Below are 13,282 nucleotides of genomic sequence, written 5' to 3' on the forward strand. Positions count from 1 at the left end.
CAACTATCGACAAGCAAATTTAATAGCAGTGGTGCATTAAAGAGAAAACGCAATTCCCAATTTTAAGAGCTTGCATTTATTGTTCACAGTAGTGAACTGCACAAATGTCATGTAATACTCTAGGTTTGCAGCAGTGTATGTGTGTGTGTCTTTGTGACAATACTCATGTTAACCTGAACCCCCTACTAATCTAACATTCAGAGGTGTGTGTGTGTGTGTTAGTGTGTGTCAATGACCTCCTGGTGTAGCCAGATCGGTCTAGATGCTTCATGCTACAAACACACACACAAATCTTAAATAATTAACACCGTCACACATAACACCAAGTGCCACACACACACACGGATCCTCCAGACGGTCTGGGAGATGGGCACTGCGCACCAGACGCTGCATCATGCCAAGCTAGTGCCGGATAACAGGAACAGGTGTGCTTACCTGAGGTCAAACCCTGCCCGCTGTGTACAGGACACAACCAAATAAGTGTGTCACCGCTCAACAACAAACTAAACTCAACTATACAAAAAAAAAAAAAAAAAAAACCACACACACACACACACACAAAAGAATGTAAAGATCCATTTGAATCCATCTGGGCAGTGCTTTAAAAGGTGTAACTTGTCCAAGGTTTTACTGTGCTTGTGCTACATACAAACAGCATAACAGACTTACTGTATAAATGCAGCCTTGATGAGCATAAGAGGCTTATTTAACAAAACAAAACAAAACAAAAAAACATTCAAAAGTTTGGGGTCGGTTAGATTCTTTTAATGGTAGTGCACTGCATATAACAGCCAGTGGGATGGTTATTCAATCATTGAGACCTTGTAACAGAGCCAGAACTGACTTGCTACAGGCTACACAGCTTATTTTACAACAGGACATACATCATTTTCACAAGACAAACCAAAACCTAAGGCAACATCTCCACCGCAGAAGACGTTTGAAGAGATGGATTAAATTGACAAGTAGAGTGATCTTGTTTGTCAGCGTGTCTATCGCAGTCAGAGCACTCCTATAACATCAAAGTGTTTTGACAGGCAATTGAGGGCATCAGCAACGAGCGTTATGACCGTTTACTATTAGACAGAGATCCATGCATCTTAATACGGAGGACTCTTCGTCTGATGTGGCGTTTCATATGCGGCATGTTTTGTTTTATGGATGCATCCACCTATTGGTGCACTCACTGGTGGGAAATTTCCAAAAAGGTCCGACAAACCTGTCTGAGGGCGTTTTGTAAAGGAGCGATCACACAGGTTGTCTGTGTGCTGAAATGAAAGGCCAGAGGCATGCAGGGACAGTGAGCGAACAACACAAAACAAGCTGGCAGACTGGCACCCTGCTGGGCACCAGGAGAGTGGGCATCCAGCCCAGCCATGCAGAGGAGCCATCAAACAAACAGCACAGACAATCTGAACCAGGTGCCACAGCCACGTTCACCAACGCAGCCTGGTCTCCGCAGCGATGCAACACGGGAGCTTTCACCGTCAATAACAAGATTATTTAAAAAAGGCGCAGACGTCGAAGGGGGAGGGATGACTTCTCGGTGAAATGCACATATTTCGGCTTTGGAAACATTCTGAGCCTGTTCTCGTCACAATGTATAATTACAGATTCAGCAATTATAATCACAGTTTGCCCGATCCAAATATAACCGGGACTTATTTTGGACTCCACGGTTAAGGGTGGATGTGACCAAAAGAGATGACAGCTAAAGGTGTGGCAAACTAAACGCGTATATTGTGGTCTAAACATCAGCCCACAAACTTTAACAACCATGACTAGGATTATAAAAACCTCGCCAGACACGTTTCTTTCTTTCGTTTAAAAAGGTGCAAAAAGCGGAACAGTCTGCCTCAGGACATACTTAGCTATAAAGGGGGTTTCTGAAAGATCTGTTGGAAGGAGGGGGAGAAAAGCGCCTTGCTTTCTAAAACATTCCTTCATGACCGCCAGATGAACTTGCAGGAAGAGCTTGAGTTGTGAGAATCACACTACTGCATCTGAGAACATTAGAGTTCAGGCGGGACAGAGTTCACCGGTGACATTTCCAAAGAGCGGGTTCAGCGAGAGGAGAAAGAGAAAGGGAGAGATGGAGAGAGGGATGAAGGAAGGAAGAAAGTCAGTTCTTTATTCCTCAAAGCCGTGTTGTTGTTGTTAGCCCCACCCTTTTCCTTATTAAACCTCCGTCCTTCATGGGTGGTCCCCGCTTAACGTTAAGAAGAACAAAGTATGGATTTCTAACGAAGAACAGATCGTTCTGTGGTTTACTTGGGCTGTCGTGGCTAATGAGTCACTCCCTGAGGCTGGATCCTGCACCATCTGCACTCCTGCTTTTTAAAAGCTTCAAGGAGAACATGCAGTTGACATGCAGTAGGTTACAGGTATGGGTCTTGCTTGGAGCAAGATCCGTTACAAAGACGTGTGCGGACAAAAGAATCTATTTTTCTGTAAGCACGAGGTTCTTTTGAATGGTCTATTCATAAAAGAGTTCTGAAAAAAAAGAAAGCGTTTTCAACATTGTTAAGTTATGTTTAAATCAGCATATTTGAATGATTTCTGAAGGGACATGTGACGCTGAAGACTGGAGTAATGGCAATCTCAGGAATAAATGTCATTTAACCATCACAAAATTGTAATGTTCACTATGAAATATAGACAACCATTAACTATTAGATGAATAGTAGATGAGACAGTTAAATTGTTGATGTGAGATCGGTTTAGCAAAGCGCTATTCAAGATATAGAGCGCTTAAAGGGATACTCCACTTTTTTTTGGAAATAGGCTCATTTTACCACTCCCCCAGAGTTAAACAGTTGGGTTTTACCGTTTTCCAATGTATTCAGTCGATTTTCTGATATTTAGAAGAATATTAGTAAACAGACAATTTCTGGTCTCATTGACTTCCATGGTATATTTTTTCCTACTATGGAAGTCAATGACACCAGAAACTGTCTGGTTACTGATATTTTTCGAAATATCAGAAAAATCGGCTGAATGGATTTAACTCCGTTTAATGGATTTAACTGTTTAACTCTGGGAGAGTTGTAAAGTGAGCCTATTTCCAATAAAAGTGGAGTATCCCTTTAACCCCAGTTTCACAGACAAGGCATAAGTAAGTCCCAGACTAAAATGCATATTTTGAGCCGTCTTAACTGAAAGCACTTGTTTGGTTTCAAGATGCGCACAAGTAATGGTTTTTCTAAGGCAAGTTTATAAAATAATCTTTAATGATTGAACTTAAGCTTAATCTAATCACTGTTTGTGAAACTGGACTGGGCCTTAAAGAATTAAATCTTCACTGCAATCTAGCACTATCTCTTTAGGTAAGTGCTAGATGATAACTAAAGTAATGGACATCTAAAACAATGGTCCGCAATTAAATAACACCAATTACTTATTAAATAATAATAAGTATATATATATAAACAACCACACTAATTACCAATAGGTAGACACAACATTAAAGATCTGATTACATAGAAAAATATTAGTGGAACCGATTATCGGCTAAAATTTGAGTTGAACTGAAGCAGAGGCCCCTCTTGTTAAACCAGGGCATTGTGCATGGGCATCCGGATCATCCTGGGTAATGCCAAAAGCACTCTGGCCTTTATCAATAATTCATAGTGGCACCTCGGGGCTGCTTAACCCAGCCCAGCTTTCAGTGTGCTGAGCTCACTGTGAAGCCATGACTGCAAGAGAGCCTGCTTTTCCAATAGACAATCTGTTTGGCTCAATTTCTGAAGGCCATTTTGTTCAATACATTACTTTTCCTTCAGAGCTGCATGTTTTGGGATGCTTTTAAGGTGCATTTAGATGTCTGTGAAGTATTCAAAATCCTGCAAGTTTCAAAGGATAATTCAAAACCGCATGTTCATATTTACCAGAAACGCATTCTGTACCATATGTGAAGAGTCTCTGTGAGAGGCAGGAAAAACTACTGAAAGGCCTTTTCTACCTACTGTGTGGGAATTCCCCAGGACTAAATTCATAATTTATTATCCAGACTGAATATGAACTTTTCACTCCAAGAACAGAGAAAGAGTCTGTGTTTCACAGAACCGTTACTGGCAGGCCAGCCAGAGCAGCAAACTGCACAAAGCAAACATCAGAACACAAAACAGAGAACAGATCTAGACAGACAGCAATGCTTCAGACAGACAGACGAAGAGAAACACTAATTATATTACATAATGCATCAACCAAATCTTAATTCAATATCAAATTCTAGCTCCAAACATGCTTTTGTAGCCAAAAACTTCCAGTTAAAGGAGGTTTCAATGGTAAACAAGTATAATATGTACTAGTAAATATGACTAAGGTTCAAAAGTTTGGGGTTAGAGAGATCATTTTAAATGTTTAAAATCTTACCAAGGCTGGATTTATTTGATTAAAAATACAGTAAAAACAGTAATATTGTGAAATATTATAAACAAATTAAATGAAGTTATTCCTGTGATAGCAATTGCCATTTCAGCATCATTACTCCAGTCTTTCAGTGGCACATGATCCTTCAGAAATTAATTTTGATACACAGAATTGGTTAAGAAACATTCCTTACTATTATCAATGTTGAAAATGGTTACGCTGCTTCATATTTTTGTGGAAACTGAGATATGTTTTTGAGGATTCTTTGATGAATACAAAATAATTTTTGATCAATTAAAATCATCATTTCTGAATATTACTTTCTTTAAAAAAAATAAAAACCTTACTTAACCCCAAACTTTTGAAAGTAGTGTCTATAATTTTAATATGATATTCCACAAGTAACAATGACTTCAATTGCTGGACAAAGTCTGTGGTTAATAAAGCTAAAAGTAACAGTGAAACCACCAACTAAGGTTCAATATTTCTCTTACAATGAGTTAAAGATGACAGGTTGTATTCCTAATACTTTCTACAGACATAGTTCACATGAAAAGAGACGAGCAACACCGGAAAAAAAAGAACTTTACTATTCAATTACCAAGAAATAATATGTCATAAATAAGCTCTCAGTATAAACAAACGTCTCCATCTATCTACAAATGTTTGCTCGCAAGTTGTCGCAACCCCTAGACAGTCTACTCACGGGCTCTTTGTTTATAAAGTCCGGAAGGCAGTAGACGTTTGCCCCAGTCTCGAGTTAAAACACTGGCTGCTGGGTTTACGTACCAGACGCACTCAGAGACAGATTGCAGAGACGGTGCAGAGCCGCGATCAGACATTCACGGAAACGTAACGTGCGTGAAGCAGCTGATAAGAGCTGACAGCCAGACAAGACTGCAGGCGAAATTACATAAAACACACACAAAGTTAAACTGCACGCTCTAGCTTGAGTCACACGTACAGACGATAAAACGCAAATGTCTGACATTATTAGCAACGAAGAAAAAAGTCAAACACTCACAAATCTCCATTCCCTGGAGTTGGGATCCGCATGTGACGTTGGAGCCATCCGGTGAGGTGAGGTTTCGCATGGAGTACGCGAGAGACTTCAACCGGTGCGCGAGCCAGCCGGTGAGTGCTCGTCCAACAGCTCGTGCTGAGACTGAAAGCCCTCGGCAACAGCCTTGACATGCTGTTTTTTTTTTCACTACATGCTCTCGGGTAACCGCTTCACTTCGCTCTGACTTTCTCTACTGAAGTCGTCCGCTCTCTATCTCTTTCTATGACCCCTCCGGTAGAAAACAAAAATCAGAGTGTTTGTGAGATCAAGCCGACGGAGCTCCTCTCCACCCCTCCTGCACACCCCCGCACTCTACTCGCGCACACACACGGCTGGTCTATCGGTGACCGGCTGGGGGTGGGGGTGGGGGTGGGACGTGGTCGAGCTCAGTGCTCGGGTGTCTAGTGTTACACCTCCCCATTAATGCCAGACACAAGCAGTCAAGGCAAGCATTGTAGGGGGCTGACCTTGGGGTGACCCCGCTGTCTGGCGACACAGAGCACATGTGTCCTGTGTCCAGAACTACAGCCCTCCTCCATCCAACTACAGGCCCCACAGTCTGTCTATAAATAACCTGGCAGCTATATGGGCTTTTATTGTGGGACAAGGCAATACACCCGAATCCACACTGGGCTAAAAGGAAGACATGCTATATAGTCTGCAGAGAAAGATATATATATATATATATATATAAAATAGGACAACTGAAAACTAAATGGTTATATAGAAATATCAGGATTTAAATATCACACCAGGCAGATAAACAGAAAAAGCATTTCAGTTAAAAAAAAAAAAGAAAGAAAAAGAAAATATCTGCGCAAAATATATAAGCATATTTCACTTTTTTGTCGAAATATAATTTTAACTTGTAAAAGATCACCCCTAGTTAAGCAACTCAGCCTTCAGGGGTCGTCAGGGGAATAAAATGACATTTATCTGTCTGAGGTCTAGTCTGGAAGTCGAGTCGATCCTGACACACGTATGCAGACAGACACCCCCCTCCCCCCTCCCCCAGTTAAAGCAGACATGGGGGACAGACAGAGTGGGGGGTTTAGGGGTCAAGTCTGAATTTGAATGGCTGTCTGAAGAGGAAGTCTCTGGGGCAATGAGGTGGATTCTCTCAGCATGCTAATGCTACCCTACCGGAGCTGGATTTGAGGTAAGATAGACCTGCCACCACGTAAACTACCAGACAATATAATCATTAAACAATCCAAATAAACTTAAAGAACATTTCAATTAAATGCACAACTGACAAACCGATCAAAATCACTGAGATGAAATTAATAAAAATAAAATAATAATATTTTTGTTGTTGCTGTCTGATAAACAGTGCCATCTAGTGTCTCACCTTATCCTTTTTAAAATGTCTATGGCAGGGGCATTCAACATTTTTTTTTTTTTAGGCAAAAGACTCCCTTAGTTAGTGGATAGAGAGATAGATCAGGGACCTGTTACATATTGTAGTTAATCATTTAGCTGACGCTTTGTCTAAAATTAAGTGAGCCTAAATAATATTAATGTTTAATTTTAAAGGTATACTACATAACTTTATGTACATTTACACAATTTCGAATTTGTGTATATTACAAATTGTGTAATATTTTATATAATGAAATTGAAACCATCTTCCAAACCGTGGTTTTGTCTTATCCTGAATCACTAGGGAAGCCTATAATAAGTGTTTATATTCAGACAATGTTAGACCAGGTGGGACGACAGCCGCTGCAGAGTATCCTGTGTGACTCCTATATAAACAGAGGAAAGCCCTCTTTCCATATTTGTTTATTAAACGTTAGAGTGGCAAAAACATTGCATAGTATATACCTTTCGTGTATTTACCACATACTATGATGCTTACATTAAACATCCATTAAAAGAGAGACTGTTTATGCACAATACACAGCGAAAACACACAATTTTCATTTTACTTAATACAAAGTTAATTTAAAAAAAATTATTAACTATTAAATATATTTTAACTTTACTAATATGTTTTTTAAAATTTATATTAATTTTTCCCCCCCACAAAAATTCAAACGAATCAGCCCCTGTGCAGTATCACCACAGACCCCCTGATCTATGTTTTCGACCACAAAACAAACATCACTCAACTAAAACATCAGCCTGGAAAAAATACAGCGTTTCAACTGTTAATGTTAATAGATACTTGAAATAGCTATGCTAATAATAGAGACACAAACACTCTGAGCCAGAACTGATGACCAGCTATAGGTAAAACCTGAACAGCTACAACAATCCGGATAGTTTACCTCAAAACAAAAGGAAACATTACAAGATCATACAAGATGCTCAACAAATAGCAGATGACTGAATACTCGAAATGCCAGTGCTGTTTTACAGATTACTGCGAGAACTAAATTACACGGTGAGCCTCACTTGATGACAGGTTTCTTTTTTTCTTCTTCCATAAACCATCCCATGTCTATGTGGCAGTTATAAAATTGTGCAACCCCTTCTGTCAACAGTGGGAAAGTCTTGAGAAAAAGCGAGATGCAGACATGTGAAAACATTCCAGTTACGACCTGTAATATAACTGCAAGAATAAAAATGGCAGCCATCTCTGAGACACTTCCATCTGCAACCTGCGTTCTGTGATATTCGCACAAATCCCTGCAGGACTTGGTGTGCGAGACAGGAGGAAGGGGAAATTGTCTGCTTGTGCGAGCGAGTTTATGACTGGGGATTGCTATCTGCAAAGCCAAGATGGGCCGCCTGCAGATGTGATGCACTGCAGTGTGTGTGTGTGTGTAATCATCAGGTATTGAGTTTTTTTTTTCTTTTTTCACCTCTCTCCTGCAGCCTGCTGAGCATCGTAATGGGTCGTCTGCCCAGGAGTGAGGTAATGTCTAGGTTTAATGCCAGCCTCCTGCACTGGCGCACACTCACAGGGGCACAACAGGAAGAACAGCAGGCACCGCAACTCCCAAAATGGCTGCTGTTGTGACTCTTAATGATGCTGACAACATAATTAGCATTTTGCTAACGAGCCACATGGCGGTGCTTCCTTCCCTGGACGGTGCCATACGGCCTCGCGGACAACACCTGCGTGCTCTCGGACCCCCTTTATGACACATCATCTCCTCGGTAATGCAGACACAGCGAAAGCAAACAGTCGTCAAAGTGGAAGATCTCAGTGACAAATAACCGTGCGTTTCACGAAGTGGGCCACTACCCAGCAGGCTGTCACTTCCGACTCCCAGTCGTTGCAAAATACTATAAAAACCTCATTAAATAATAACAGCACTCCATATGTCCAGTTGACATCTCTGCGTTTTTACAAACAGGAGAAACTAATTCAAGGGGAATTTTACAAGCAATTAAAATACAAAAACCCACAACATACACCCGCCTGTGTTTTCACAAGAGAAAATCAGGTTGCTGGTGTAGCTTAAAATATTTAAAGGGATAGTTCTCATAACAAAAATGAAAATTGTGTCATCGTTTACTCATGGTCATGTCTTTCTAAACCCCTGTGACTTTTTATTGTGTCGCCCGCTGAAGCAGGAAAGAACATAATTATAGAAGACCGTCTTCTCATTTCTAGGCAATAAAAGTGAAAGGTGACCATCTCTGTCGAGCAAGATTTTCAATGAATAAATGCTTAAATTTCCCAAATTGAACATAAAAAGATTCAACATGGGATGTGCTAATATTACTATAAACACAACAGACACATTTCTAAGACAGAGAATGATTTTTTTTTTTTTTTGCTAAGTTCTCTTTTGTTTTCAACAGCCAGTTTATAAGTGCTTCTCATTACAAGTTTGAGAAGATGGTTGACGCATTACATTCCAAAATAAGTGACGCAAACTTGTGAATTTGTGTGGAGCAGCATCTAATAATGAGAACTAAGCCACTGAAAACAGAGGATGAGCTTCTTGCGTGTAAAAGATCACAGTGCTGCACTTCCCTCTGAAACACACAGCGCACATATTTATGTACTTAAATCTCACCCTTTGCGAATTGATAATCGCACTAAACCATATTGCGATTTTGGTTTTATTTCGATTACATATGCATCCCCAATTAAATAATGACATCTTATCCAACACTTAATGTGTTCAAGCTCAAATTTACCTTTATTAAATAGTTAATTTAAAATAATATTGCCTCATAACAGCAAACACAGAGTAGAGTAAAAGTAAACAATGATTATGATCATCCAAAGTCTTCATTTTATATCTTTCAAGGCACAGAGAGTGTAGTTTCTAACTCAAAGCTGAAACTATCGCCTCCATATCTTTTCCCAATCCCAACAGAGTTTAAAACCTTCCAATTTAAAGAAAGTGATGTTTACATCAGGGCCCTCATATTTTCACTCCACTCCCCTGAGTGTTCAACCTCTCTTCTCGGGTCCTAAAAACTGTACACGACCCGAATCAACCCGAATCACTACTTACCTGAACCCGACGTGCATAAATAATTAAAAAAACGAAAAAAAAAAAAAAAACAGACCCGAGACAGACCCGATAAAATTAGACCCGAGTCCGACCCGACGCCATTTCCTTTAGAACCCGACTGGACCCGAACGTAAACGGCATTTCATAAAATTTGGCATAATGTTATTTACCGGACCATACGATGATTAGAACCACCACATGATGGCTGTTTTTCAAATGTAGCCTATAACAGATTTTTCTTATAGACTTAAGACTTATGCTTATAGAAGCCCATTGCACGTAAAAGCGCGGATTCGCGCTCTAACTTAAAAAAAAGTCAGAGAACGGTGTCATAGAGTGGTTTTAAATACTGCAATTTTGTTAAATGCCCAACATAGTTCAAAATAATTTGGGTCTTCTCAGGTCCATGTGGAAAAGGCATATTTATTTTAAATTACCTGAGACCCGAAGCCACTAATACCGAACCTGACCCGTGTCCGAGACACTTGTCGGAGTTTTGGACCCGAACCCGCTCGGGTCTCAAGTCGGACCTCGGGTTTTCGGATCCAAGTGGACCCGTGAAGACCTCTAGTTCAAGCTCTAACCAATTACCACCCACAGATCCCCAAAAACTAGAAACAATAGCTGTGTTCGACTTAATGCAGCTCTGCGCAGACCAATCGGCGGCTGACTTGAAGCAGTGCATGCCGGTTAGAAATTTTGTCCGACTTGATACAGCGCCGACGCCACCTGACTGTGATGTATGCCATCATAGTACCGTAAGAGCATTTCGAGAGTAGCCGGATGACTCAGCTAGTGCATCTGCACAAGCTCTGGGGCCGGGACCAAGATGGCCACCTGAACTGACGCTTTTTGTCGAGCTCTGCATCAAAAAGTTAGCCTAATATTTGGTTTTGGAGACTACACTTTTTGATTTAGAGTATTGTTTTGTTAGCTTACCATCTTACGTGAGTTTTAACGTCACTTTGGATGGGAGGGAAGAAAAGAAACCAACATTTAAATTCTTTGTCGAAAGACAGCACTAGCGACAGCATGCAGCTTGGTTGTGATCACAACTATGGTCAAAGCTGTGCTGAAGGGAATGTCCTCCTAGAGGAGATTATTATGGATGAGAAGGAATTTCCGAAGTTACCGGTGATCCCGAGCGAATCACCTGCTGCGAAGAAAAAAACAACGAAGTCCGTTAAGACTGCTTCCTTCAATGCTGATGTTATCGGTAGTGCTGTAGCGGCGCGTCGATGACGTCAAAATTGCGTCGACGTCATATTTTTGCGTCGACGCTTCTTTATTTTTTTTGCATGTTCCCGGCGGTACAGCGTGCCACACACACGTGGGAGACCGAAACATTGCGAAATAGAGGACATCACACATCGACTGGGCAAGAAGAGCGCAGCTGACACCCGTTCACGACCCATTATTCTTCAGTTTACATCATGTGATAAGAAATGAAATCTGGAAGCGGGCAAAGACTTCTGCCTTTCTCCAAGCTAATGGACTTCTTTAAAGGGATACTCCACTTTTTTTGGAAATAGGCTCATTTTATATCTCCCCCAGAGTTAAACGGTTGGGTTTTTACCGTTTTCGAATCCATCCAGCCTAATTTCTGATATTTAGAAGAATATCAGTAACCAGACAGTTTCTGGTCTCATTGACTTCCATAGTATATTTTTTCCTACTATGGAAGTCAATGAGACCAGAAACTGTCTGGTTACTGATATTCTTCTAAATATCAAAAAAAAAAAAAAAAAAAAAAAAAAAATCGGCTGAATGGATTAGAAAATGGTAAAACTCAAACGTTTAACCCAGAGGGAGTTGTAAAATGAGCCTATTTCCCAAAAAGTGGAGTATCCCTTTAAGGAAGACTTCTCAAAAGGTGATTGTGAGAGGCGCTCAAAGCTGTGGCCATTGGTGAAACAGACTCGGGATGCAGGGAAAACAGCTTTTTTCGGAGGAACTTGTGCATTTATTCAGTGAAGGAAAAATTAAGATATGAATCCATTTGTCTTTAATATCCATTTTTTTTCTTAAACACGTGATGGATCTCAAGTTTTTTCCCTTTAGACAAAAGACTACAGTAATGCTTCAAGTTGCTGTTTACTTAAATTTGCTGGTTGCAGTGCACATAGTCTGTTACAGACTTTTTAAAGGCTTTTTTTGTTACTGTTATAAGTTATGTCGCTCGGACAAGCAATATACGTTTTTGATTATATACGATAATTTGTTCTTCTGTACTATTTATTTTGTTCTAATTGTATGTCTTTATCACTCGTTTGTCTTAATACTAGGGGGTTCAGAGGCATTGTTAAAAGAAAAGTTTATTCTTATTCGCGAAACAACTTAAAACTGATTTCGTCTTTTTTCAAGAGTCACGAAAATTCCGCCCATGCAAGTGGTTGGACTATTATAACACACAAACTTTTTTTTTTGTCAAAAGCGAATAGCGACAAATCGACTTCTAGTGTTATTGGAGACAAAAGCACATATCACTCTGCAGTTACTGTGCTCAACGAGTGCTACCCTCCCCATCCAAAAGCACTCACATGCAGTCAGTCTCTCAGTAGCCTCGCGCATCAGCCAGACCAGAGGAGAGACACACCACTCCGCGTCCAGGCTGCAAATGAGTCGCGCATGGCCGCCGCCGTTCCCGCCCTGGCTTACACAGCGGGGTGCATAGGCCTCACTAGGCCCTTTTTAGGGGCGCTTCAAAGCAAACTACTGCCTAGCTTGTTGTAATCAGATTCAGCGCGTTTTTCATCTTCAATCGGCAGCGGCGCAGAGCTGAGCGCACGGCACATCAGAAACAGGACTGTGTGTGTTCATCTGAGCCTCATTGGTCTGTCACTGCTCGTCAATGTCAGAATATTTGAGATGACCAATCAAATCAAACTAGGCGGCCTTTAGTGACTTAGCAGCGTGTCTCAACCTTTTTAAAGTCTATGGTCTCGATACATCAGTTTACGGGCAAGATAAGAGAGTTTTTTTTAACAAAATGTTTAACGAATGACAAAAATAATCAGGCAAACTAAAACGTTTGTCTAATTTCATCATTTTGAACTGAAAATAGGCCTATGCAATGTTCCTCGTGTAATGTAATAATTAGTTTACTGTCACTGTGAGGGCCGGGGACAAGACAAATTAACACAGCCGTTTTCATCATGTTCAGCACAAGATTAATAATGAATGTGTACATATTGAGAATTAATATAGACCTAATACAATTTTTAGCCTTCAGTAAATTAAAAAACTCAGCTTTAGGAGAGGAAGAGACAGGGCAAGATCAGGAGACTGAGAGAAAAAGAAAGAGTGATAGATAAGAAGTGAGAGCAGGTGTGGACAAATAATCTACTGGCCACTAACATGGTTTTAAAGCTATTTCTTATCCTTTTTTGGTCTTCAAATGTCTTGAAATGCATATATCTGAGAG

General features: G+C 40.4%; 1 protein-coding gene across 5 annotated transcripts in view; it reads right to left on the reverse strand.

Moving 5' to 3' along the window:
* Positions 1-13,282, reverse strand: part of ldlrad4b (low density lipoprotein receptor class A domain containing 4b) — a 52,020-nt gene that overhangs the window by 11,946 nt on the left and 26,792 nt on the right. The window contains exon 1 of one of the 5 annotated variants that reach the window (XM_089117766.1): positions 12,399-12,543. The exons of 3 other annotated variants lie outside the window; for them this stretch is intronic. In XM_089117766.1, the coding sequence (XP_088973892.1) occupies positions 12,399-12,429 (31 nt within the window). In that variant the 5' untranslated portion in view covers positions 12,430-12,543. Of the gene's footprint in view, positions 1-5,395; positions 5,684-12,398; positions 12,544-13,282 lie in introns of those variants that run through there. One more of the 5 variants, XM_039680162.2, reaches the window with a different exon arrangement.

Source organism: Pimephales promelas, chromosome 12 (genome assembly GCF_988280905.1).
Source record: "Pimephales promelas chromosome 12, fPimPro1.hap1.1, whole genome shotgun sequence".
NCBI classification, from domain to species: domain Eukaryota; kingdom Metazoa; phylum Chordata; class Actinopteri; order Cypriniformes; family Leuciscidae; genus Pimephales; species Pimephales promelas.